Source organism: Choloepus didactylus, chromosome 4, assembly GCF_015220235.1.
Source record: "Choloepus didactylus isolate mChoDid1 chromosome 4, mChoDid1.pri, whole genome shotgun sequence".
NCBI lineage: Eukaryota > Metazoa > Chordata > Mammalia > Pilosa > Megalonychidae > Choloepus > Choloepus didactylus.
The window spans coordinates 102,748,557-102,772,141 of NC_051310.1; the positions used below are offsets into that span (position 1 = coordinate 102,748,557).

The 23,585-nt window shown below is 42.9% G+C and overlaps 1 protein-coding gene across 4 annotated transcripts; it reads left to right on the top strand.

Annotated features, from left to right (window-relative positions):
- Positions 1–1,852: 1,852 nt before the first annotated feature.
- On the top strand, positions 1,853–23,585 carry SNUPN (snurportin 1). Of its 4 annotated transcripts, none has more exons than XM_037833350.1 (9): positions 1,853–1,873; positions 4,524–4,686; positions 6,707–6,854; positions 13,928–14,032; positions 14,319–14,415; positions 15,705–15,802; positions 17,634–17,711; positions 19,227–19,307; positions 20,838–23,585. In XM_037833350.1, the coding sequence occupies exons 2-9, from the start codon at positions 4,529–4,531 to the stop codon at positions 21,159–21,161; spliced, it is 1,089 nt and encodes a 362-aa protein (XP_037689278.1). In that variant the 5' UTR covers positions 1,853–1,873; positions 4,524–4,528; the 3' UTR covers positions 21,162–23,585. The 4 variants fall into 4 exon arrangements, with proteins under 4 accessions (XP_037689278.1, XP_037689275.1, XP_037689276.1 ...); XM_037833347.1 differs by lacking the exon at positions 1,853–1,873 and adding an exon at positions 2,027–2,419; XM_037833348.1 differs by lacking the exon at positions 1,853–1,873 and adding an exon at positions 2,417–2,475.

Genomic DNA, 23,585 nt, shown 5'->3' on the forward strand with positions numbered 1-23,585 from the left:
GCTTCTGATGTGACAGGGGAAACTCTTGATGCCTTAATTTGGACATTTTCATGGCTTTAGAACTGTAAATTTGTAACGTAATAATCTCCACTGAAAAAGCCAACCCATTTCAGGTATATTGCATTCTGACGGCTTTAGCAAACTGAAACAGGCAGATACCTTCCTGCTTTCAGTCTCCTCTTTCCTAGGTCAGGATTCCCCAGCAGTGAGAGTTTACCAGAAGATTTAAGGGAGTGCATAGATTCTGCCTTAAATAACATTGAGTTGTAGAGTGAGGAGAGTGGATCTTCCCTCTTCTGTTCTCTTTGAATTTTTCTGATTAAGTCAAACTAAATTCTCAGTTTAGTGTTACTCCTTATCACTTCCCCAACACTTACTGATCTCAGATATTTACAGAGAAAGTCTCCAATCTCACAGTTTTCTGCAGACATCAGTATCTAGCTAGATTTTAATAAGATTGTTTTGTTTTGACTGTATTTATTTTATAGACACCTATTAAAGTGGGAAGTGATTTAAGGCAACACTATAATGTTGCCCTTTTAGCTGTTATTTTTTTAAAAGTGAAGTGATTTCAAAAATTGCTTTTGGTGATGAATATACAACTATATGATGGTACTGTGAACAATTGATTGTACACTGTTGATTGTAGGGTATGTGAATATAGCTCAATAAAACTGAATTTTAAAAAAAGTAAATTGACTTATTTAAAGACATTAAGCATAGGTGTATGTGTATGTGGTCAATGTTGTGAAGGTAGGGTGCTAATGGTTATAGTTGAGGAACCACTGTTCCAGGCCAAGCAGCCCCTTCTGGTACACCAACTGGTTCCAAATGAGCCTCTGGCCCTGGTGTGGTTTGGTTTGTTTGTTTTTTCGGTGATACGTGAAATTATTCTGCTGGGTGTGAGCAAGGGATTGCAGCCTTTTTCGAAGGCCTCAGTGCATGGATTTGGGGATCTGTTTTTCAATCCTAGTCTTTTTCCTCCAACATTTGGGGCCTTTACTCTTGTCTGTGCAATTCAGATCCCAAGACCAGACCTACATGATGATAGGTAGGGAATGGTGGTTCTAGGACACTAAATACCTAATTTCCTGGTGCCAAAGTTCTCTAAATGAAGTCAGTCCCTGGCCCTTTTATTGTTGTCATTAGTCATCACAAATCAGACAAGCATGAATTTTTATTTGTGCATGCACCAAATAACCTAGCGCAAAGCTTTATTCAGCTGGCCTACTGAAAGGCAGAGCTCACCTACATAAATGCTGAGGTTCAGTAAATTGGTCTTCTGGGGCTCCCAGCATCCTTAACTCTCCTTGTCAGTCGCCATTCTTGAGGTGAAATAGATAGTTTCATGTAGGTAAAACTTGTAACAAGTCCACTCCTTGGATTCAAAATGTGCTTATTTTAGATATTTCATTTCTGTAGTAGTAATAGCCATCTTACTCTGTAAGTCAAACATTCAATAAATTGAAACATTTGATTCAAATGCTTAGTATGACTTAGGCCGAGTTACTTAATACATCTGAGCTTCAGCCTCCCAATTTCATTGTGCTATTTGAAGATTAAATGAGATCATGCAAATGAAACACAGTGCCTGGTTTAATGTAAGCCAATAAATGGCTATTGTTCATATTTTGCATCTCATCCTTCTTTTCTCGGCGGCACCCTGGTTTGATTCGATTTCCTATACCTTGGCCACCACCTACGCTCCACCCCTTGCACAAAATTCAATCATTCCTTAACCCGGGGTCTACTGAGTGCAATGTCTTGTGCTGAGCACTGACGACTTAAGCAGGAATCAAGCCTGGTCCCTGCCTTGAGAAGCCAACATCTAAGTAGGAAAGAGAAACTCCCAAACAGACAAGCTGTAATTGAGGTATGCTTCCGGTATTCTAAGAGAGAATGGGAGGGTACATTTAATTGTCTGAGACTTGGGGATCTGAGGGATGGGGGGAGTCATTCAAGCAACAGGCACCGCCCATGCAAAAGCACGGTCACAGGAGGAACACCCCTAAAGATCCGCCGTATCTGGGGGAGTTGGCAGGACCCATGGCCTGGAGAGAATGAATGCCAGGCCGCGAGGTCGGGGTTCCTCCTATTGGCGAGGAGCTTTTCCAGGAGTGAGGCCCCGCGGTGGCAAATCACGGTGCGGGAAGGGCCTACGAATGCAACGCAGAAGCAGGAAGGTCCCTGCTCGGGCCCAGGGGAAAAGCCCGGACGGTTGAGGGTGGAAATAACGGCCACCGCGGGAGGACGCCGAGCATCCGCCGCGGCGGCGGGAGGAGCCGGAAACTCCGGGCGCCTGGCTGGGGGGCCCGGCGACCCAGCGACAGCCAAGGGGGCGGGTCGGCTCTCCCAGGGCAGATGATTGGTCGGCCTCCCGCAGCTACGGCGGCGGCGCGTGAAACTGTCGCTTTGACCGGTGAGTCCTGGGTTCGAGCCCGCGTCCCGCCAGCTCCTGAGGCCCCTCGGCACAAGGCAATGACTCCTTTTGATCGGTCCGCACTCCCTTTCTCCCGCGGCGTCACCTGGAGGGGCAGAGCCGTACTGGAGCCTCTCCTCCGGCGCGTTTCCGTCCTTGTTACTGACCGCCAGACCAGGACCCCTCAGGGGCTTTTTGGGGGAAGGGGTCGAATCATGCAAGGTCTAGGTGACCCCATCGCCAGAGAAAGGCAGTGTGGGGCCGTGGCTGGGAGCAAAGCCGAGTGGAGCAGGTAGAGTCCCCGGGGCTGGAGCCTGGTGGATGGGGGAAGGGAGGCGCCGAGAACGCCTCAGGCCTGGGCTGCACCGGATGCGAGGCGGCTGCGGGGGAGGAAAAGGAGGAAGGCAGGGAAGCTCGTGGGTCTGGTGCGCGGGGGAGGAGCCTGATGGGTCGGAAATTTGGGAGTTAGAGGCGTGGATACCCGTGCACGGTAAACTTCCGGTGAGAAGCTAGGGTTAAGGTCAGAAGGCTTGAAGACAGCACCATTTAAAACATAGGGCGAAAGAGCAGGCAGGAGCTAATCAAGAACAGCCATACAGGAAGGTTCGGGGAGCAAACCCAGTGTCCAGGGCTTGAGTTTTAAAGATTTTGTGGTTCCTGACAGAGCGGGAGCCCATACCAGGTTAAAAGCATGAGAAATGTGTTCTGGATATGATCATTACTTTGGTGAACCTAAGATATAATGAACTTAAAAGTTCTTTTTTACTATGAAAGTTTTCAAACTTACCGAAAGTAGAGAAAATAACATAATGGACTGGACCCCAAGTACTGATCATTTGGGTTCAACAGTCATCCATTAAAGACCACCCTGGTTGCATAACAAGTAGTTTAAGATATGCCTCAAATTCTTATTGATGATGGAGCAATATGTTAATCTTATCAATTAAAAATATTTCTTTGAAATAAAAAAATCTGATTTCAAATGTACAATGTAAAGTAATTCTTTGGCCAAGTAGAGGCCCATAGAGTTGTGTTTTTAACAGTGGAGGCCCTGGAACAAACCTGTTGCTTTCCATGCTCAGGGCACTGTCATGGCCTGGAGTGGAGTTTAAGCACAGGCTATGTCCTAAGATTTAAACTAGAACTAAAGATATGGACCAGTCCAGTCCAAAGAAGAATCCGATTTCTCACAAAGTTGACTGTTTTTCACAGTCTGAGAGCCACCTTTAATTCTTGAGTGAGCTCCTCTGCCACCTCATACCTTCATTTACAGGAGTGGGTAGAGTTGCTTCTTCCCCTCCACTCCCATTCTAGGGCTCACCTTGGTGGTCTATCTCCAGTGACATCTACTCCCTGTTGCCCAAATGTACCATATGTAAGTCCTTCATACTTCTGGAGCAGCTGGTGTTAGCTGTTAGGCAGCCTTCCGCATTTAGATCCTTTCCAAGAGGGTCCTGCATAATCCTGAAACCTCCTTTCCATCCCTCTTCTGCCCCATCCCCGCCCCCCAACCCCAAATTACAAAATGAGAAAGTAACTGCCTGGGTTTGGGTTTTTGTTTCCTCTTGCCTCCCTCCAGGGGACTCCCAAAACAGCATTTCTTCTAGAGCTAAGTTTTCCTAATGTGATTGGCATTTATTAGAGAATTAAACAACTAATTGGATTACATATGCATCAAAAGTTATTACATTAGTTATTAAGTAATGGCTGTTTGATACTACTGTGGAAAATATTAGATGCTTGATCACACTCCTGGATGTCAGTGGTTGTAAGAAGGAACTAATCTCGGAATTCATGGTGATGGATGAGAAAGAGCAAACGTTAGATTCAATCGGAATGAACTTGCTTAGTGATTGATGTTCAAATATATCTATATACTTAGAACTATCAAAATGGTCATTAATGAAATATCTACAGGAAATAATGTCATTACTGCTAATGTATAACTCATCTACCTGTTAATTTCCTTTTTTCCCGTGGAAACAATGGTGTCTTTTGAGTAAATGAAATTTCTTAGAAATGAAGCCATGTTGTTATATCATAGCTGTATGTGCCCAGGTACACAGGAGAAGATATTAACCATTTTCTTATATTTCCTTTGTAGGGAAGATGGAAGAGCTGAGTCAAGCCCTGGCTAGCAGCTTTTCTGTGTCCCAAGATCTGAATAGCACAGCAGCCCCACATCCCCGCCTATCTCAGTACAAGTCCAAGTACAGTTCCTTGGAGCAGAGTGAGCGGCGCCGTCGGTTACTGGAACTGCAGAAATCGTAAGGGATGCTTTAACCCCTTGGCTTCTTTACAGGCTGGGAGCTGTGAATCATTCAGGAAATGTAGGCTGTCTCTTCAGAGCCCCTTTCAAGGAAGACCCTTTGTAGGTTGATCTTCCTGCCCATGAGGTTGGAAGAGGTAATCCTGGCAGACTAGACATCCTTTATGTTCAAAGCTTAGTAAAAGATAAGAAAGTAGGGAAAAACTGAAATTTGAAAGCAAAACCTCAATTATTTGGTTAAACTTTTCTTTTTTTTCCTGGCTGCAGTATTGAACTTTGCAATTTAGGGACTTGTGAAATCCACGCCCATACTTCCACTCCCCACATTCCTTGTGTGCTTATGTGTGGCTTCTTCTGTACTTTGAATCCTGGCGTTGGTGTGGGCTTCCTGTCTGCCTTCAGCCCAAATATTTCTGCTGAGCCCTTGGGAGCTCAAGACAAATAATTCCACAGGGAATCTGAGGAAATGTCTTCCATACACTTACTTTTAAATGCCAAGATGAGCAAACTGGAAAAGAGATTGCTTGAGGCTGGGCTGTTCTGAAGGCAAGGCCTGTCCTTTTATTTTCAGTGTAGCATATGCCTTTTTTGTGTAATAAACTAAGGAACTGGGGATTAGGATAAAATATTAACAGCTGCACAGTTTCCATATGGTGTCCATTTTACCCAGTTTGCATCACACATGTATTCGGCAGGGATGGTTTCCTGTGGCCTCTGGGGTTACTTTGCAGATTACATTCCCAGATAACTCTCTTTTTTTATGGTAATTAATTATTTTGGAGTAAGTAATAAATTCACATGGTTCAAAATATACAAAAGGGTATATGGTGAAAAGTCTCCTTCCAGTTTGGTTCCCTAGCCACCCAGTTCCTTTCGTATATTATTCAATTTTGCATATCCTTCCAAAGATGTTCTGTAAAGTTACGAACAAGCGTGTATGGTGGTGTGTGTGTACAAATACACAGCCTACTTGATAAATGTAGCAGCCTACTGTACACTGTTCTGCACATTATTTTAACAGTGTTTCTTGAAGAGTTTCCATATTGTTTCTACCTTATTCCTTTTTTATAGTGCCAAGTATTCTATTGAATGGACAGTTTATAATGTAATCTAACCAGTCCCCTACTGATGGACATCTGGGTACTTCCCTTTTCTTGTGATCACAAATGATGCCTGGGAAGTAGCCACTAATATATGTTCTTTCACACATGTATAAGTAAACCATCTCTCTATATGTGCATGCACACGTATGTGGGTTTGAGAAGAAGCCAGCCAACTCTCACCTTAGCATTTTAGAAAACAGTGTAGGAGGTTACATGGTATCTCCAAGTCACTTTGAAACCATTAGGTTCCAAAAGGTGCAAAATGGAAATAAGCTTTTTCTTCTCAATTTCCCAAACTTTCTCACATATGTCGTTAATATATACATATATATATATATATATGTATATATATATAACAATAAAGGGAAACAAATCAGTAAAAGATATTAAATTGTAACCTACGTGGCTTTTTTTATTAGATAGGAACTGACAAAAGGCCTGGGCTCTCCCCAGAAAGCTGTGTAAAGTGGAAAGTCCCAGAAGCTGTCCTTCTGTAGACTTCTCACTGCATCTCAGCATTTCTTCTTTCCCATCCCTGAATGTCTTTGGACTAGGTATCTGCCAGGTAGGGGAAGTATCACCTCTCACCCTGGGTGGGAGTTGGGGCAAACATTGGAGGTAGGGGGGTCAGCCTTTCTAATTAGTACTTTGGATATTACTTTTAATATTTTACTTTGCTTGTTCTTAGAAAGCTATGAGGAAGACTGAGTGTGTTCAGAGGGGCTTGCCTATTTAGAATCTTTAAGGAGGCAATCACTAGTTTAGCCTTGCAGAGGAAATTCTCTCATCTCTTTCTCCCACCAGAATCCCCATGTTGCTCCATAATTTGGAGTCTTTGAAATTAAATCTGTCACATTACAAGGGTGTCTTCCTGTAAGTCATAAAGGTCTGTTCTTATGCCTTTTCTTTCTCCAGCAAGCGGCTGGATTATGTGAACCATGCCAGAAGACTGGCCGAAAATGACTGGACAGGAATGGAGAGCGAGGAAGAGGAAGATAAGAAAGATGATGAAGAAATGGACATTGATGCTGGCAAGAAGTTACCAAAACGCTATGCTAATCAAGTGAGTGGTCCAGAGAATATGAGGCACAGCTAGTCCTATTCTCCTTACTATGAAGTCAAAGCCCACTGAAGAAAATGTTGCCTGAAAGAGAGGAGTCTTAGGCCTCCAGAGAATGAGGCAGGGAAAAGAAATAGGATGCCAAGAAAATGCTGATTTAGAGGATGGTGAGAAGAGCTGGTTTACAATGCTGTGTACTGACTGGGGATCACTGTTGGAGTCTGTGGTATGGGTTTGGGAGCGTTACCTCAGGCTGTTATCAAAGGCTGATAGCCTGCTGCAGAAAGCCTGTAAGCTACTGATGTAAAAACAGTAACCATGTGCTGGTCATTTCTCTGGTAGTCATTGCACAACTGTTCTGGATTGGGCCTTCCCAGCCCAGCACTGTCCCCTCACCCCAATCCCACAGGTTGGTAGTCTTTCCCAAGTGGTGTACTAAGATGCCAGTCCTGGATCTTCACACGCAGGTGTGGAAGGTGGGAAGTACAGCAGACATGAATAAGGGGAGCCTACCCAGACACCCAGGGCAGGCAGTTGGCCAAGGTGAGATTGAGGCCATGAAACAACATATCGCTGTTATCAAACTTGACCGAGTGCCCTGTTGGATCCAGAGAGGAAACCAGTATGGTTTCTGGTGCTATAGAGGAAGCAGGCTTGGAGACTGTTCTGGGCTCCCGGCAGTCCAGGTATTACAGAAGGCAAGGTATGGGTCAGTGTGGGGGCAGGGAGCTATCCTGTTATCATATACTTTTCCCTATAACCGAAGTGTCTTGTCATCTCAGAATCCTTTCCCATGTTCAGCATATGGTTCCTGGGTGTACATACCTTCATCCCCTTTCTCTAAATGCCCCAAATACAGCACAGATAATATCCTCTGTGACAAAGTACAATTCAGTTCTGTTTAGCAAACATTGTTCAGGGACCTGTTCTGTGCTAAGCTATGCTATGCTGTGGGAAATATATATTTGGGCAAGAAATAGGCCCTGCACTTCTGGAATAAATGTAGAATATTATTTGTGCTATAAGAAAGTGAGGTTCCTTCCAACCAGGGAGGGGGTAGGGGTATGGAATCAGGGAAAGGTTATGAGGGAGGAGCCATCCTTGAGTGGTAGGTAGGAGACTGACAGGCAGAGGTGCAGAGCGGGGGCAGCAGCAGGCTGAGCAAGAGCCCAGAGGTAGGACAGGATTATATGGTGTGTTCAGGAGCAGTGTGCCGGCCACTGAGGGTGGTGCAGCATGGGGTTTGGGGGCAAGGGTACAGTGGAAAAGAGGCGTCAAAAGGGTGTGCAAGGGTTTAGACTGAGTTTTAGGTTGTGGGGAACCACCAATAATTTTTGAGCCAGGGACAGAGTTGTGACTTTGTACAGTGACCCCCACAGCAGTGTGCAGAAGGGACTGGAGGAGAAAGAGACTGCTGGTGGGAAGGTTAGTTATGGGTTTATTGAAACCATCTGATGACTGGTGCCAAGACCAGTGGGAAGGAAAAGAGGTCATGACTGAGAAATGCTCTTAGGTGGAATGGACAGAATTTAGTCATGAATTGTTTAGGAGAGGCAAAATAATTGGTTAAGTGTTTAAGCTCTGAGGTCACAGACCTGACCTCAGAACTGGGCTCTGTGTTGACCATGAGCAAATTACTTAACCATTCTAAGTCTCTGGTTTCTTATCTGTAAAATAGGGGATAGTAATAGTACCTGTCTCATAAGGTTGTTAGGAGTAAATGTTACAGTGTACCTTAAATTCCTAGCCCAGAGTTCATAAGTGCCCCCAAAATATCAGCTGCTAATATTTCTTTTTAAACAGCCGTATCAAGATATAATGCACATATCATACAACTCACCTATTTACAGGATACAATTCATTGTTTAGTATATTCACAGAGCTGTACAACCATCAGCACTATCTAATTCCAGAACATTTTCATCACCCCAAAAGACATGCTTCACCCATTAGCACATTAGCAGTCAATTCCTAAACCCCCATATCCCTACTCCTTCCCAGTCTAGGTAACCACTAATCTGTCTATGGATTTGCCTATTCTAGACATTTCATATAAATGATTCATAAAATATGTGACCTTTTGTGTCTGGCTTCTTTCACTTAGCATAATGTTTTCAAGGTTCTTCTATGTTGTAGCATGGATCAGTACATCATTCCTTTTTGTTGATGAGTAATATTCTGTTGTGTGGATATATCACATTTTGTTTATCCATTAATCAATTGGTGGACATTTGAGTTGTTTCCACTTTTTGGTTATTATGAATAATGCTGCTTTGAACATTCATGTACAAGTTTTTCTGTGAACATGTATTTTCCATTCTCTTGGGTATATACCTAGTTGTAGAATTGCAGGGCTCATATGGTAACTCTATGTTTAAACTTTTAAGGAACTGCCAGACTTTTCCAAAGTAGCTATAGCATTTTACATTCCAACCAGCAATGCACAGGGTTCCAGTTTCTCCAAATCTTCACCAACATCTTCACCAATTCTTGTTATTGTCTGTTTTAATGATTATAGCCATCATCGTGGATGTAAAGTGGTGACTCATTGTGGTTTTGATTTGTTATCTTAGTTTGACTGAGCTGCTAGCACAATTACCAAAAACTGATTTTGTCTTAAACATAAGGAATTTACTGGCTCACAGTTTTGAGGCTAGAAGTCCAAAATCAAAATATCGGCAAGACTCGCTTTCTCCCTGAAGACTGTAGGGTTCTGGTGATGGCTGTTGGCAATCCTTGGGGTTCCTTGGCTTATATCTCTAAATCCTGTCACATGGCTATGTTCTCTCCCTTCCCACTTCTGTGATTTGCAGGTTCTCTTTATAAGGCCTCCAGTAATATGGATTAAAATCCAGTCTCATTCAGTTGGGCCACACCTTAAGTAAAAATAAAATCTTCAAAAGGTCCAGTTTACAATGGGTTCATACCCAAAGGAATGCAGATTAAGATTAAGAACATATGTTTGTTGGGGTACATAATTCACTCTACAACATCTGTATTTCCCTAACCACTAATGATGTTGAACATCTTTTCACATGCTTTTTGGCCATTCGTGTGTCTTCTTTTGAGAAATGTCTATTCAAATCCTTTGCCCATATTTTAATTGGGTTATTTGTCTTTTTATTATTGAGTTGTAAGAGTTCTTTATATATTCTAGATAAATTCCCTTATCAGATATATGATTTGCAAATAGTTTCTCCCATTCTGTGGGTTTTACTTCTTGCTGGTATTTCTTGCAGCACAAAATTTTTTTTTGTTTTTTTGTTTTGTTTTGTTTTCATTTGTCAATAATCATTTATTAAGCCCCTGCTGTCTGCAAAGTAGATGCCAAGAACTAGGTTACACAGCGTGCTGAGAACTTCTGTAGGAAAGCAAGAATAGGTGAAGATTAGTGAGGTGGCACTTCCAGTGACGTAAAAGGAGCTTTTTAAAAATGCAGATTCCCAAGCCTCACCCACAGAGGGGTTTAGATCTGGAGTCATCCTGGGAGGGGTTGAGAACCACTGTCTTAAGTCACCAAGTCTAAGGGGACCCAGCAGACTAACTGAAGCTGCCACAGCCATCTACAGAGTACCATTGGCAGGTGCAAGGCAGGCAGGATACAGGTTTAGAGCTGCATATTGGTGCAGGAAGGCGCATGGGAAACAGGGTCCGGACCTAGGAAAAGGATTCAGCTGGACTTGGGCAGGGGGGTAGGACTCAAAACTGACAGGGCTCGGTGGGTGAACTCACTGCCCTCCCCCCATGTGGGATCTGACTCCCAAGAGTGTAAGTCTCCCTGGCAATGTGGGATATGACTCCTGGGGATGAATCTGGACCTGACACCATGGGATTAAGAACATCTTGACCAAAAGGGGGACATGAAATGAAATGAAGTAAAATTTCAGTGACAGAGATTCCAAATGGAGTCGAGAGGTCACTCTGGTGGGCACTCTTATGCACTATATAGATAACCCTTTTTAGGTTTAAATGTATTGGAATAGCTACAATTAAATACCTGAAACTATCAAACTGCAACCCTGTAGCCTTGACTGTTGAAGACGATTGTATAACAGTATAGCTTAGAAGGGGTGACAGTGTGATTTTGAAAACCTTGTGGCTCACAGTCCTTTTATCCAGTGTATGGATGGATGAGTAAAAAATGGGGACAAAAACTAAATGAAAAATAGGGTGGAGGGGGGGAATGATTTGGGTGTTCTTTTTTACTTTTATTTTTTATTCTTATTTTCACTTTTTCTGGTACAAGAAAAATGTTTAAAAATAGATTGGGGTGATGAATGCACAATTATGTGATAGTACTGTGAACAATTGAATGTACACTTTGGATGATTGTATGGTATGTGAATATATCTCAATAAAATTGAATAAAAAAAACTGACAGGTTTGGACTCAAGGCTAGGCTTTGGTCCTGGTGGAATACCAACAAGATCCAGAAATAGTCTATTTTATGTTGGGTCCCTTTTGTATAGCAGGCCCTGTGAAAGCCCTTCATTTCTCTAATCTCTTTTCACTCTCATGACAGCCCTGTGAGATATGTTAAAGTGATTTGCCCAAGGTCAGATAGCCAGTAAGTGGCCAAGTTGTGATTTTTTTTAAATTATTATTTTAGTAACATATATACTACCTAAAATTTCCCCTTTTAACCACATTCAGATATATAATTCAGTAGTGTTAATTACATTCACAGTGTTGTGCCACCGTCACTGTCATCCATTACCGAAACTTTTCCATCATCCATAACAGACATTCTGTACCAATTAAGTACTATCTCCATTCCCTACCCCTTCCCTGGCCCCTGGTAACCTGTATTCTGGTTTCTGACTCTATTGAGTTTGCTTATTCTAATTATTTTATATCAATGAGATCATATAATATTTGTCCTTTTGTGTCTCCCTTACTTCACGCAACTTGATATCTTCAGGGTTTATCCACTTTGTCAGAACTTCATTCCTTTTCACAGCTGCATAATATTCCATTGAGTGTGTATATCACATTTTGCTTATCCATTCGTTGGTTGATGGACACTTGGGTTGCTTCCGTCTTTTGGCTATTGTGAATAATGCTGCTATGAACACTGGTGTGTAAACATCTGTTTGATATCTGCTTTTGATTCTTTTGGCATATACCTAGAAGTGGGATTGCTGAGTTATATGGTAATTCTGTACTTAACTTTCTGAGGAACCATCAAACCATTTTTCACGGTGGCTGCACCATTTTACATTCCACCAACAATGAACAAGGGTGCCTCTTTCTCCACATCATCTCTAACACTTAAGTTTTCTAGTTTTTTAATAGTACCCACTCTAGTGGGTATGACATTATATCTCATTGTGGTTTTGATTTGCATTTCTGTAATGGCTAATGATGTTGAGGATCTTTTTATGTGTTTTTTGGCCATTTTTATATCTTCTTTGGAGAAATGGGTTTTCATACCTTTTGCCAATTTTTTGATTGGTTTTTTTTTTGTTGTTGTTGAGTTGTAGGATTTCTTTATATAATCTGGATCTTAAACCCTTATTGGATATGTGGTTTCCAAACATTTTCTCCAATTTGTAGGTTGACTCTTTACTTTCATGATGAAGTCTTTTGATGAAAAAAAGTTTTTAATTTTGATGAAGTTCCATTTATTTTTTATTTGTTGCTGATGCTTTGGGTGTAAAGTCTAAGAAACCATTGCCAAACACAAGGTCTGAAGATGCTTCCCTATATTTTCTTCTAGTTTTACAGTCTTGGTTCTTATATTTAGGGCCTTGATCCATTTTGAGTTAATTTTTGTGTATGGTGTGAGATAGGAGTCCTCCTTCATTCTTTCGTATATGGATATCCAGTTTTCCCAGCATTATTTGTTGGCAGCACAAAAGTTCTTGATTTCAATGTCCAATTTCTCTCTCTTCTATTTTGTCACTTGTGCTTTTGATGCTGTATTACTACTGTTTTTTTAAGGGAGGGTTGGTTAAGCTTTGGTTTTAAGATTCAGTAGCAGAGAGAATGGTGATATCAATAACAGTTATAAAATGCAGAAGGGAAAGAGTGCGTATTTCAGGGATTAGAAGTACTTGAGTCACAGAAAGCAGTGAATTCCATTTTGGATATGCTGATTTTAAGTTATAGAGAGGACAAGTAGAGAAATAGATACCAAGTTGACAGCTGGAAATACAGGTTTGGAGCAAAGGAAAGAAGTTTGGATATGTAGGAGAACTGGGAGGAATCCTTTTAGAATTGACAAGAACCTGCAGAAATAGATGAGATCCACTCACAACGTCTAGAAGTAAAGAAAAAGGAGGCCATCAGATCATCTACATGGCTTTTTGAGAGTGTGTGAAGGAGTATTTGGAGGAAAAAAACAGAACAGCTTAACAAATGCCAATGATGAGAGGTTTTTATTTTTGTTTGGGGGATGAGTATATTTGTGGACTAAGTGGAAGGAACTTGTGGAAAAGGAGAGATGAATGATCAGTGGGATTTATTAATTGATGGGACAAAGTCTTTGCATATTTCTGTAGATGGGGGAACTATCAGTAGAAGAATTAGCCTTCCTAAATTGTTTCACCACAGCCCTATTTTTATTTATTTATTTATTTATTTATTTATTTATTTATTTATTTAATTTTTGAGGCAAATTTCCTAACATACTGCAGTGCAGTATTTGAGACATCAGTTTGGGAAACGATGATGTAGTCCATGCATCTCAAGGCCAGGGATCTTATTCATCTCTGAGGTGTAGCCCCTGGAACATAGAAGTTCTGGTAATGGTAGGTGGGTGGATGAAGGAAGGAAATGAAGAGAGTCCTATCATCCTGATACAGGAGGTGAGGTAGTAAGGATGGGGGTGGATGCAGGTAGTGAAGGTGAGGAGAGAAGCTGAAGTTCACTGTGAGGCGCTACCATCCCCTTAATTAACCAGGAGACGATCTTGATTGCTAAGAACAAGTTGGGGGAGGCTCCACTGTCAGCCTTTGCTCCCTCATTCTTTTACATGTATTTTTATTACATATGTAAAGCATGACTACTTTGTCACTGTCAACATTTGAGCAGCACACCCTGCTGATCATTAACATCATTTATTGTGTTCCCAGTTGATGCTTTCAGAGTGGCTAATTGATGTCCCTTCAGATTTGGGTCAGGAATGGATTATGGTCGTGTGCCCCGTTGGAAAAAGAGCCCTCATCGTGGCCTCTGGAGTGAGTAGCTGCCTCCTGCCCCCTGGGCCATCCTGCTTGGTCTGTGCATGCCTTTGCTTGGGCTGTGCCTTCGTGGTTGTGTGCACTGGTATGGGACAGTTGAAGAGATTCCTTCCACTCCATGTTCCTTAGCTGCCACAGCAGCTCTGTCTGGGGTGGGGATAGAAACCCTTTCCTGCAGGAGGGATTTGTTAAGATCCATCTTTGACATTCGTGCAGAATGGGAGCGCAAGAAGGTGAGGAGGCCTTGGTGCCTAATGAGGTTGGTAACTTTCTCTCCACACAGGGCTCCACAAGTGCCTACACCAAGAGTGGTTGCTGTGTCAACAGATTTTCTTCCCTTCTGCCAGGAGGCAACAGGCGAAACTCAGCCATGGCAAAAAGTATCTATGTAAAATGTCTATTTATTGTTTTATAATCAGTAAAGACAGTATAAGTTGCTTGGTGAATTGCTTTAAAGACCCACTTTGAAAGCATACCTTTGAAACTGCACATCAACACTGTCCTAGCCACCAGACTCGGGCCATCCCCTCTAAGGACAGGCCTCCTCAGCTGCAGAATAGATGCAGCCCTGTAAGCCTGCTGGGCAATAAATTTCTGACTTAAAGTCAACACTTCTTTCCCATGGTCTTTCATTATGGGGTAACAGATGCATTTCCTTGGGGCAAGATCCCTCAGAGAATGCCAAGTGTAAAGGTACAGCAAGCATTCACTGCCAGATTCCCTTTTCTCCTTCTTAGCTTATCCCTCCCACCTGGGCCCAGCTGAGGAAACTACGATTATGGAGACTAAATAACCTGCCCATGAGGAAGTGGCAGAACTGAGCCCTGAACCTGTTCTCTTCCCTACCTGCTCAGGCTCAGGCTTCTTTTGTGGTTCCTTGTGCTTTCTGTACAGAGTGCAGGCTTCTTTCTTGGCTTTTAGAGCCTTTCACAAGCAGGCTTTGGCCCACCTATCCTCACTTCTTTCCCCTACTTGCCATACCCACCCTCAGTTCTGTTCAGCTGGCTTTCCTCGTTGCTGCCCACATGTGCCCAGTTCATTCTACTTTTGGGCCTTTTCTCCAGCTACTTCAGTACTCCCTCCTTCTCCCCTCTGTCCTATTTAAATCCTGTTGATTCCAGAAGACTCTGTTCATACTTGTTTCTTCCATGAAGCATTTTCTGCTGCTCCAGTCTTCTCCTTCTGGAACTCCTGTTGCTCCTAGTTTGTGCTGTATAATTCAGCCCTCAGTTCTTTGCTCTGAGAATATCTTCTCTCCTTAACTGGATTGTGGCTTCCTTCAAGGGAAGGATTTCCTATTCCTCACATAATATAACATGGTGTCCATGAAAGGAACTCAAAAAGTAGTTGTAAACTAAAATGGAAGATTACTTGCTTTCAAACTTGTGAGCAAATTCAGAATTCCCCCTTGGCTTAAGGATGCCTTGATCCCTCTTGTCCATCCTACTTCATGTTGCCCTAAAGCTGCACCAGGTAGCTTGGAAGGGTTGAGAAGAATTCTCACCCCAACAAATCCTTAGTCTTTACTCCTTTGGGTACCTGAAGTGCTGGTAACTACTGCAAACTCTGAGGATTGTTGCACTGTGAGACGGAGCTCCCTAGATTATGGTGGAGGGACCCCTGTTTGAGAGGGGAACCTTGTACTGACTTTTTTGCTTTGTGTCCCCAGACTACACCATTCTGGACTGCATTTATAGTGAGGTGAACCAGACCTACTATGTTCTGGATGTGATGTGCTGGCGGGGCCATCCTTTTTATGACTGCCAGGTAAGGACTGATGCTCCCCTCTTGCTTTTCCTGTCTTCCTCTCCTCTCAGGAGAGTGGCTCAGCATGTGGGTTTGGTATGTGACCAGTTTCTCAGTGTGTACAGGATGTGGTATGTCAAGGATATTATCTAATGTTCCTTGCATCTTAATCTTTGAGTGTGTTTAAATTAGCTTTGTTTTTAAAAAAGGAGATAGAAAGGACTAAGGGAGGTGTAGGAATTCTTGAGGGGAGGGAAGAGAAACGGAGCAGAGGGGTAGGCTGGGATTTTGTAGCAGCTGCAGCCACCCCCTCACCTCTCTCCTGAGTGTGGGTGGATTGCTGGCAGGGCACAAGGAAGAGAAGGTGGAATGTAAGGCACCATCAAGTAGAATCCTACAGCCTCTCACTCTTCAACCACACCCCGACCCTGAAAGTGGCAGGGCCTCCTTGGTATGGCCTTCTTGAATCCCTGAGGGGCTAACTTTGGAAAGAGGCTCTCCAAATGAAAAGAGAGCCCAATATCCTCCCCCCAAGTTTCACTTTTCCCCCTCCACCCCCTGAGTTTTTCTCCTATTGGTGATTCTTCCAAGTGACAGCAGCAGTCATCAGGCCGGGCCTGGGTTAGCCCCACTGGCCTCTGTCTGTTAGCAGATCCCACCCCCCCATTATTGTGCCAGTTTCATAGTGGTGGTTTTTGTGCTCGCTACCAGTCCCTGTCAAATAGTTATCACAGTGGTTCTCAGTGTGTGGTCGCTGGACCAAGAGTTTCAGAAAGTTGTTAAGAAATGCAAATTCTCAGACCTGAGTCAGAAACTATGGGGATAGAGCTTATGGGGATGCAGGCTCAAGTGTGAGAACCACTGGGTTATCTTCACAGGCTGCTTCTTTCCATGGCCATTACCCCAGGCTGGTTTTCCAAATCATGTGAAGTGGTGGTACTTCAGCATTCTAAGGTGCAGTTCATTCAAACAATAACAGCCAAGATTTACATTGCTAAGCGCTTTGTGATTATCATCTGATTGAATCTCTTATGACAACCCTATAGAAAGATGGAAGCAGAGAGCCAAGGTGTTAAGTACCTTGCCCAAGTACATGGACAGGCCTAAAACTGAGAACTCATAATTCAGTCCAGTACTGCTGTCTTATTTTCCTTTAACTCTATTGAGGATGTTTCACAATTTCAAATGATTTTCGTAATTAAATCTACCCATATATCTATATTTATAATGTAAATAAAAGACTGTATGTGTAAAATATTTCAAAAAGTAAAATAAAATTTAAAAGAAAAGGCCCTAAATAACTGCATAAGGGTATAATATCATTAATTCAGAGAATAAAGTAGTTTCTGAAAAGTTAGAACCATATAATAGTTTCTGATTTTCAGGATTAAAATAAAACAAAGGTTAACATAATGTGCTTTGGGGTTGGACAGTCTGGTTCCCACAGAGCTTTCTCTGTGTACCTGGACAAGTGACTTAACCTCTCTGAGCCTTAGGGACCTCACCTGTAAAATGGAGATAATGGTTGTGCAGCCCTCAGAGGGTGGTTGTGAGGATTAATAAGATTCTGTGTGTAAAGCCCTAGCAGGTAACATGACATATAGTAGGACTTCAGTGATAAATGTTGTCTTTACTGTTATTAATAATCCTACTGAATTTTAAGAACAAAAATCTTCAAAGATTCTCTAAAGGTCTTCTTGATCTTGTGGCAGTGTTTTAAGGAAAAGGGGATAACAGCAGAAAGGCTTAGGTCTTTGTAAATCAGGTGGGTATTTGGAATGGCATGTCTCTGTTCATATTAGAGTTTGACATGAGCAATATTTCATCTTCCTCCCTCTCTTCCCTATGGCAGACTGATTTCCGATTCTACTGGATACATTCAAAGTTACCTGAAGAAGAAGGACTGGGAGAGAAAACCAAGTTCAATCCCGTAAGGCCTGGTATTAAGATCACAGAGTTCTTAATAGGGGTTGGTTTGGATTGAATAAAATTATTTTTAGAGGGAGTATGGCATAATGGAAAGAGGTTGGGCTTTAGCAGTCTTCCAGATCTGAATTCCAAGTCTGGCTTTGAGGATCATAGGTCAAGTTAATAACCTCAATTGGCCTTAATTTCCTCAATTGTAAAATGGAGTTGATAACACCTACATTATAGGGTTGTTTTAAGAACCACCAAATGGTATAATATATATACAAGTCCTCCTCGTGCCTACTTAGAGTAGGCACCCAAGAAATAGTGCTTGATGTGCAATAGTAATAACCGCTTCTATTAATGCTGCTATTTGGAATTCTAATACAGTGTTTCTCAAACTTTAGGATGTATCTGCATCACCTGCAGGATTGTTAAAATTTAGATTCCTGGGCCTCACCTCCAGGTTTTCTGATTCAGTAGGGCTGGAGTAGACCTGAGAATTTGCATTTCTAACTAGTTCTTCAGTGATACTGATGCTGTTGCTGCTAGTCTGTGACCACCACTTTGAAAACCACTGCTCTTGCTCTGAGCTGGGAGTGCCCTCTTCTAGTCAATCCCCTCATTTCACAAGTGAGAATATAGTTCAGAGGGGGGCTGCCTTACCCAAGGTCCCACAGGATGACAACCCAAGTGCCTTGGCTATCTGCTCAATGATTTACATATGTGACAGCTATTTTCAGGGCATTGTATTAGCCGAGCCCTGCAGACTGGCATTTGCTTGGAATGCTTATACATTTTTTAAAGGCAGTTGGACAGCCAGTTACAGGAGAATAAATGGAGTCAGTAATTACGGTGGTGTTATCAGTCAGGTGTTAGAAGGACGTATGCATTGAAGCAGGGGAATGTGGAAGCTGCTGTCCCTGAGTTACTGTTCTAAGTGCTCTCTGTGTATTATCTTGGTGAGTCCACACAGCAACCCTATGAAGTAGATACTTTCATTATCGCATTTTATAGATGGAAAAACCAAGGCATATGGAGATAAAATGATTGGAACCCAGGCAGGCTGACTTTAGAGTTTGTAATCCTAATCACTCTGTTACACTGCTTTAGTCTGAAATCCTTGTGTATGTGAAGAAGGCCTCTCTACCCCTTTTGTAGGGGCAGTTGTCATAGCAAGAATAACACAAATCCCTCAACCTGGTACAGTCATGTGGTTCTCAGTTCTGATATGCATGTTAAAATTGACTGGAGACCTTAAAAAAAGAAAAACCTCTATCCAGACCAGTTGAATCAGAATCTCTGGGGTGAGGCCTGGGTGTCAGTGATTCTTAAAAGCTCTCTGGGTGATTCTCAATGTATAGGTAAGGTTGAGGATCACTGACCCAGTAGTTCTGAGGGTAGATGAAGGGGAGGGAATGAGGAAGAATCAGACAGAAAACTTTTATATATATATATGTATTTAGCTTTTCAATTGCAGGAACCAAATACCAATTTGTAACGTGTATTAATTACTTTGTTCTAATTTATATTTCAGTTTAAATTTGTGGGACTAAAGAATTTCCCATGTACCCCTGAGAGCTTATGTAAGGTGCTGTCTATGGATTTCCCTTTTGAGGTAATAAAATCATTGTCTTTATTGTTGTGATATGACTGTTAGATACAGGGAGACTTGGTTACACTGAGACTTAAGGCATGCTCTGGATTTGCTTTGTAAAAGCATTAGAAAAATGCTAAAAGCTGATTCCTAGGAAAGAATGTGCTTGCTGTGCTCCAGAGCCTCAGTTCTGCTCTGCTGGATTGGTTGCTGTGTCTTTTAGCACCAGCAATGCACTTAGGGTTTGAGATAAGTCAGAAAATGCCAGAACTGGAAGGGCCTTAAAGGACAACTCATGCAACGCCCTAATTTTACAGATGGAGAAACTGAGGACCAGAGAGGGGCAAGGACTTCCATTCCCAGGTCCTTCTTATATGTCTCTTCCTGCTACAAGTGTGAGAACCAGGCTCCTTGTTTGACTGCCACAGCTAGTTGTAAAGTGGGACTTCTTTGATTTATAGACACTGTGGATGTGGCCCCTAGCTTTTTCTTCCTCCAAAGAGTAAATGATACCTGGGGATGGCAAGGCTTGCTGAGGAATGGGATGAGAGTAAGGTGACCAGCTCGTCCCAGTTTGCCCAGGATTTTCCCATTTTTAGCACTGAAAATCCTGTGTCCTCAGAAACCCCTTAGTCCTGGGCAGTCTTTTATTATCCTCAGGACCTAAAGTTGCCCTCTCCAGGCCCAACAAGCAAACTTTGTTTGCCAATCATACCCTTAAAAATTCTGCCTAGTCACCCTCAAGTATTTGCTTGAACTGGATATGACTTTATTAAAAGAATCACAGCTTCCTGAATGAGGAAATGGCAAAGGCTGAGTTGCCTTCATTTCTGGGAGTCAATTAAGAAGGTGGTAAGAACACCATATTTATTTATAACCCTTATGCCCCAATGACAATAAATGCTTTTTAGAGATGAGTCACTGAATCACAGAAAAGAAAATGTGGTACTGTAGGAGGTCTTCCCGTTGAGAAAAACTGAGTTTCCCAGAACATAGCTTGCAAACAATTTAGGGGGCAGTTCAGGCAGCCAGAAATGGTCTGGGAGCTGGGCTTCTCTAGAAAACCTGTTCGCCTTGTGCTCAGCAGTCTAGTATCTCTGAGGGGCCTGTCCAGTTCCCTGCTTTTCCATGCCTGGAGCACATCTACCACTACAGAGATCTTTGGGTGGTGGAAAGTGTGTGGAATTTGGGGACAGAAGTCCTGGGTTCAAGTTGAATTTCTGCTTCATACTCAACTGTGTATCCTTAGGGAGTCCCCAAAACTCCCTGAGCCCAAGCAACCCCATGTCTCAAACACCCTCATGGTGGGTGAGATGGTATGAAGCACCCTATAAACAGGAAAGTGCTATTAGTGTTTTACTTTCTGGAAGTTTCATTTTCTAGGTCATTTCTTCAATTATAGAAATAGCATGTGTGAGAAATGAGGACTCCTTTTCCTCTGGCAGCGACTCAGAAAAAGGAGTTGGATCATAAGAACTGCCTCTGTGTGTACAGGCACTCCTTGAAACACATAGCCCCAGTCATTTTGATCCCTGTTTTCCCCTCTTGTAGGTAGATGGACTTCTCTTCTACCACAAGCAGACCCACTATAGCCCTGGAAGCACTCCCCTGGTGGGTTGGCTGCGCCCCTACATGGTGTCAGATGTTCTTGGTGTAGCCGTGCCATCTGGCCCACTGACCACCAAGCCAGAATATGCTGGGCATCAGCTCCAGCAGATTATTGAGCACAAGAGGAGCCAGAAGGAAGGCATGAAGGAAAAACTCACACATAATTCCTCTGACAATGGACGCTATGAGTTGGAGCACCTATCTACCCCAAAGCTGATGAGTCCTGCCTGTAGCCTTGACCACCCGGGGAGCCTCATGGAGAACTAAAGAGGGCAACCTCCTTTGGGAGTCACAGGATGGCACCCAGCCGTGAAGGAAAGCTGGGGAGGAGGACAGTGACATTTGGTGGCTTCAATTTACACAGTCCAACTGGAAACCAGCTCATCTCCTATCTGAAATGCTGGCTCAAACATTTGGGAGGTTTCTAGATGGGGTGATATTAAGTTGAATTGCTCCTACTGTGAAAGTGTATCCCAGATCCACAGTGTAAATATATGTCATTCTTAAGAAGTTGTTTGTGATTCTTTAGCTTTAGGTGGCCATGAGTCTCCCTTACCTCCACCACCCAGCCCACCTAAACCATGACTGTTCAAATCTTTGCCCATTTCGCTCTGTTTTTAGCACACAGGCGTTCTGCTGAGTTTCCAGTTGCTGCTGTTGGTAACATCATTTTTCTGAAAGGTCTTACCAGGAACTGCAGTTCTTGGTATTTGAATATGTTCCCTCTTCTGAGAAGGCAAGTGTGATTTTCTTTGGTTTAGACATCACCAGAGATAAAAATGCAAATGGAGTTCTTTCATTCATTCAACAAATGTTTGCATGCCTACCAGGATATAAGCATGGTGCTAAGTCCTGGCCATATAGATTGGGTTATAGAATTGGACAGGACTTGGTCCCTGCCCTTGAGGAGCTCACAATCCAGTGAGAATACAAACCCACAAGCATATAGAGCACATAAAGATGGTGAAATGATTGCTTTAGTGCCAAAATGTGCATAAAGCATCCGGAACCTGGGATGCAGGGAAAGGGAGTGGGAGGCTGCACAGAGGAGTTAGAGCTGGGGCTGAGTCTCAGAGGAGGGACAGAAGCATGCTCTGCAGACAAGGAGGGGAGGAGTTCCTCACAGAGATAGAAGGGTATGCAGCTACATTGCTCCAGAGCAGGGCAGGATTTGCTCTGGGAAATGACATAGGTTCAGCATGACTCAAGTGTAAAGGAGAAGTAGAGAACTGTGGGAAAGGAGGCTAGAGAGAGATGGGCCTGATTGTGAAGGGCCTGGTGTATTATGAAGAGGTTTTAGATTTTATGTCGTGGATGAAAGGAAGCCAGTAAAGAGCTTTGAATGGCAAGAGGCCATTTAGATTTGTGTATTAGAGCCCTTGAGAAGCTGTAGGGGTGGAAGATAGTGCCTAAAACTAATCAGTTAGTGTCTCCTCTGTGTTCAGGAAATGTGTTCTGTTTCCTGTGGCTTCACTCTACTCCCCACACTGGTTTCCACCTTTCTAGGACTTCTCTAATTGGACCAAAGGACCTCACCATTCCACTCCAACAGTAGTAGTGTCTTGTGGACAAAAATTCAGAGAAGTCCAGCTCAGATCCTGTCTCGTAAGACATGCAGCTGTCCCTCTGTGTTGATTAGTTCTGGGAACAGACTGGGCTGAGGTAGTGGTTAAGCGGAGCCTGATTACACAAATTCAGCACATCCAGCGGAACTAGCCCTAGTGTCTGGCTCTTAGGGAGCTGCTCAAGCTGACTGTGTAAAATCGGAAAAGGAAGAAGGCCCCCCTCCCTCCCACCCCCATGCAATGATGATCCTGCTGGCTGCAGAGTCAAGCATTTGCCTACATCAATAAGCTCTTTCCTGTATTTAGGTCAATTCCTCAGTAGGAACATCGTGTTCCTCTAGCCAAGGAGCATGTTGTAGACGTTTAGTCTCCGTTTGATGATCTGAACACAGAGTCTGCGTTCTTAGCGGCCAACTGCATCGTTTCAAGAGCTGTGCATGCTAGTATCAGTAGTGACTTGGCCAGGCTCTACCCAGAAAATAATTGGATCTGGATGGACTGCTTTCCCAGAGGACACTCTGGGGACAGACTGGTGAGCCAAAGAACATATCAACCAAACTTATCAGCAAACACAACTTAATATTGTTGAATGGTAGCTTGAAGGACCAAGCTCGGAGGACGGCCCCTTGTAGTTTTAACTGAGAAACCAGTATTATTATTTACTAAATAGTAGTGGGTCTCCTGGTCATAGTTCTGTCCATTCTGAACAGCTCCGAGTTCATTTTTTGTGGAGTCATCTCTTCCCCATGCAATATGGATGGGGGACTTAACTGGGGGTACTGCCCTCCCTTAGCCAAGGGTCAGGTTTGTGACTCAAGACAGGCCAATCATATGCCCCCCACCAAGAATTTGTGTCTTCAGCAGAGGAACAGAGAGAGTGAATCAGTTGGAATCTATTTATTATTATTTTTTGATACTATTTTCCATACTTATTAAAAAATTAAGAAACTTAGGCTTAGAGAGCTTAACTAACTTGCCCAAGGAAGCTAGTTAGCAGCTGAGCAGGAAGTTGTATCCAGTCTATTCCATTCTTTACTTTTTTTCTCTTCTTAACAGATTTCCGGTATGTGGAATTGGAATCATAGTAATCCTTGGTTTGCGAATCATAAACTGCATATTAAACACT

Coding starts and splice junctions, on each gene's coding strand:
- SNUPN (XM_037833347.1), top strand. CDS start 2,362: ATGATTGGTCGGCCTCCCGCAGCTACGGCGGCGGCGCGTGAAACTGTC. Junction 6,855..13,927: donor CAAAACGCTATGCTAATCAA/GTGAGTGGTCCA, acceptor TTGTGTTCCCAG/TTGATGCTTTCAGAGTGGCT. Junction 15,803..17,633: donor ATCCTTTTTATGACTGCCAG/GTAAGGACTGAT, acceptor TCCCTATGGCAG/ACTGATTTCCGATTCTACTG.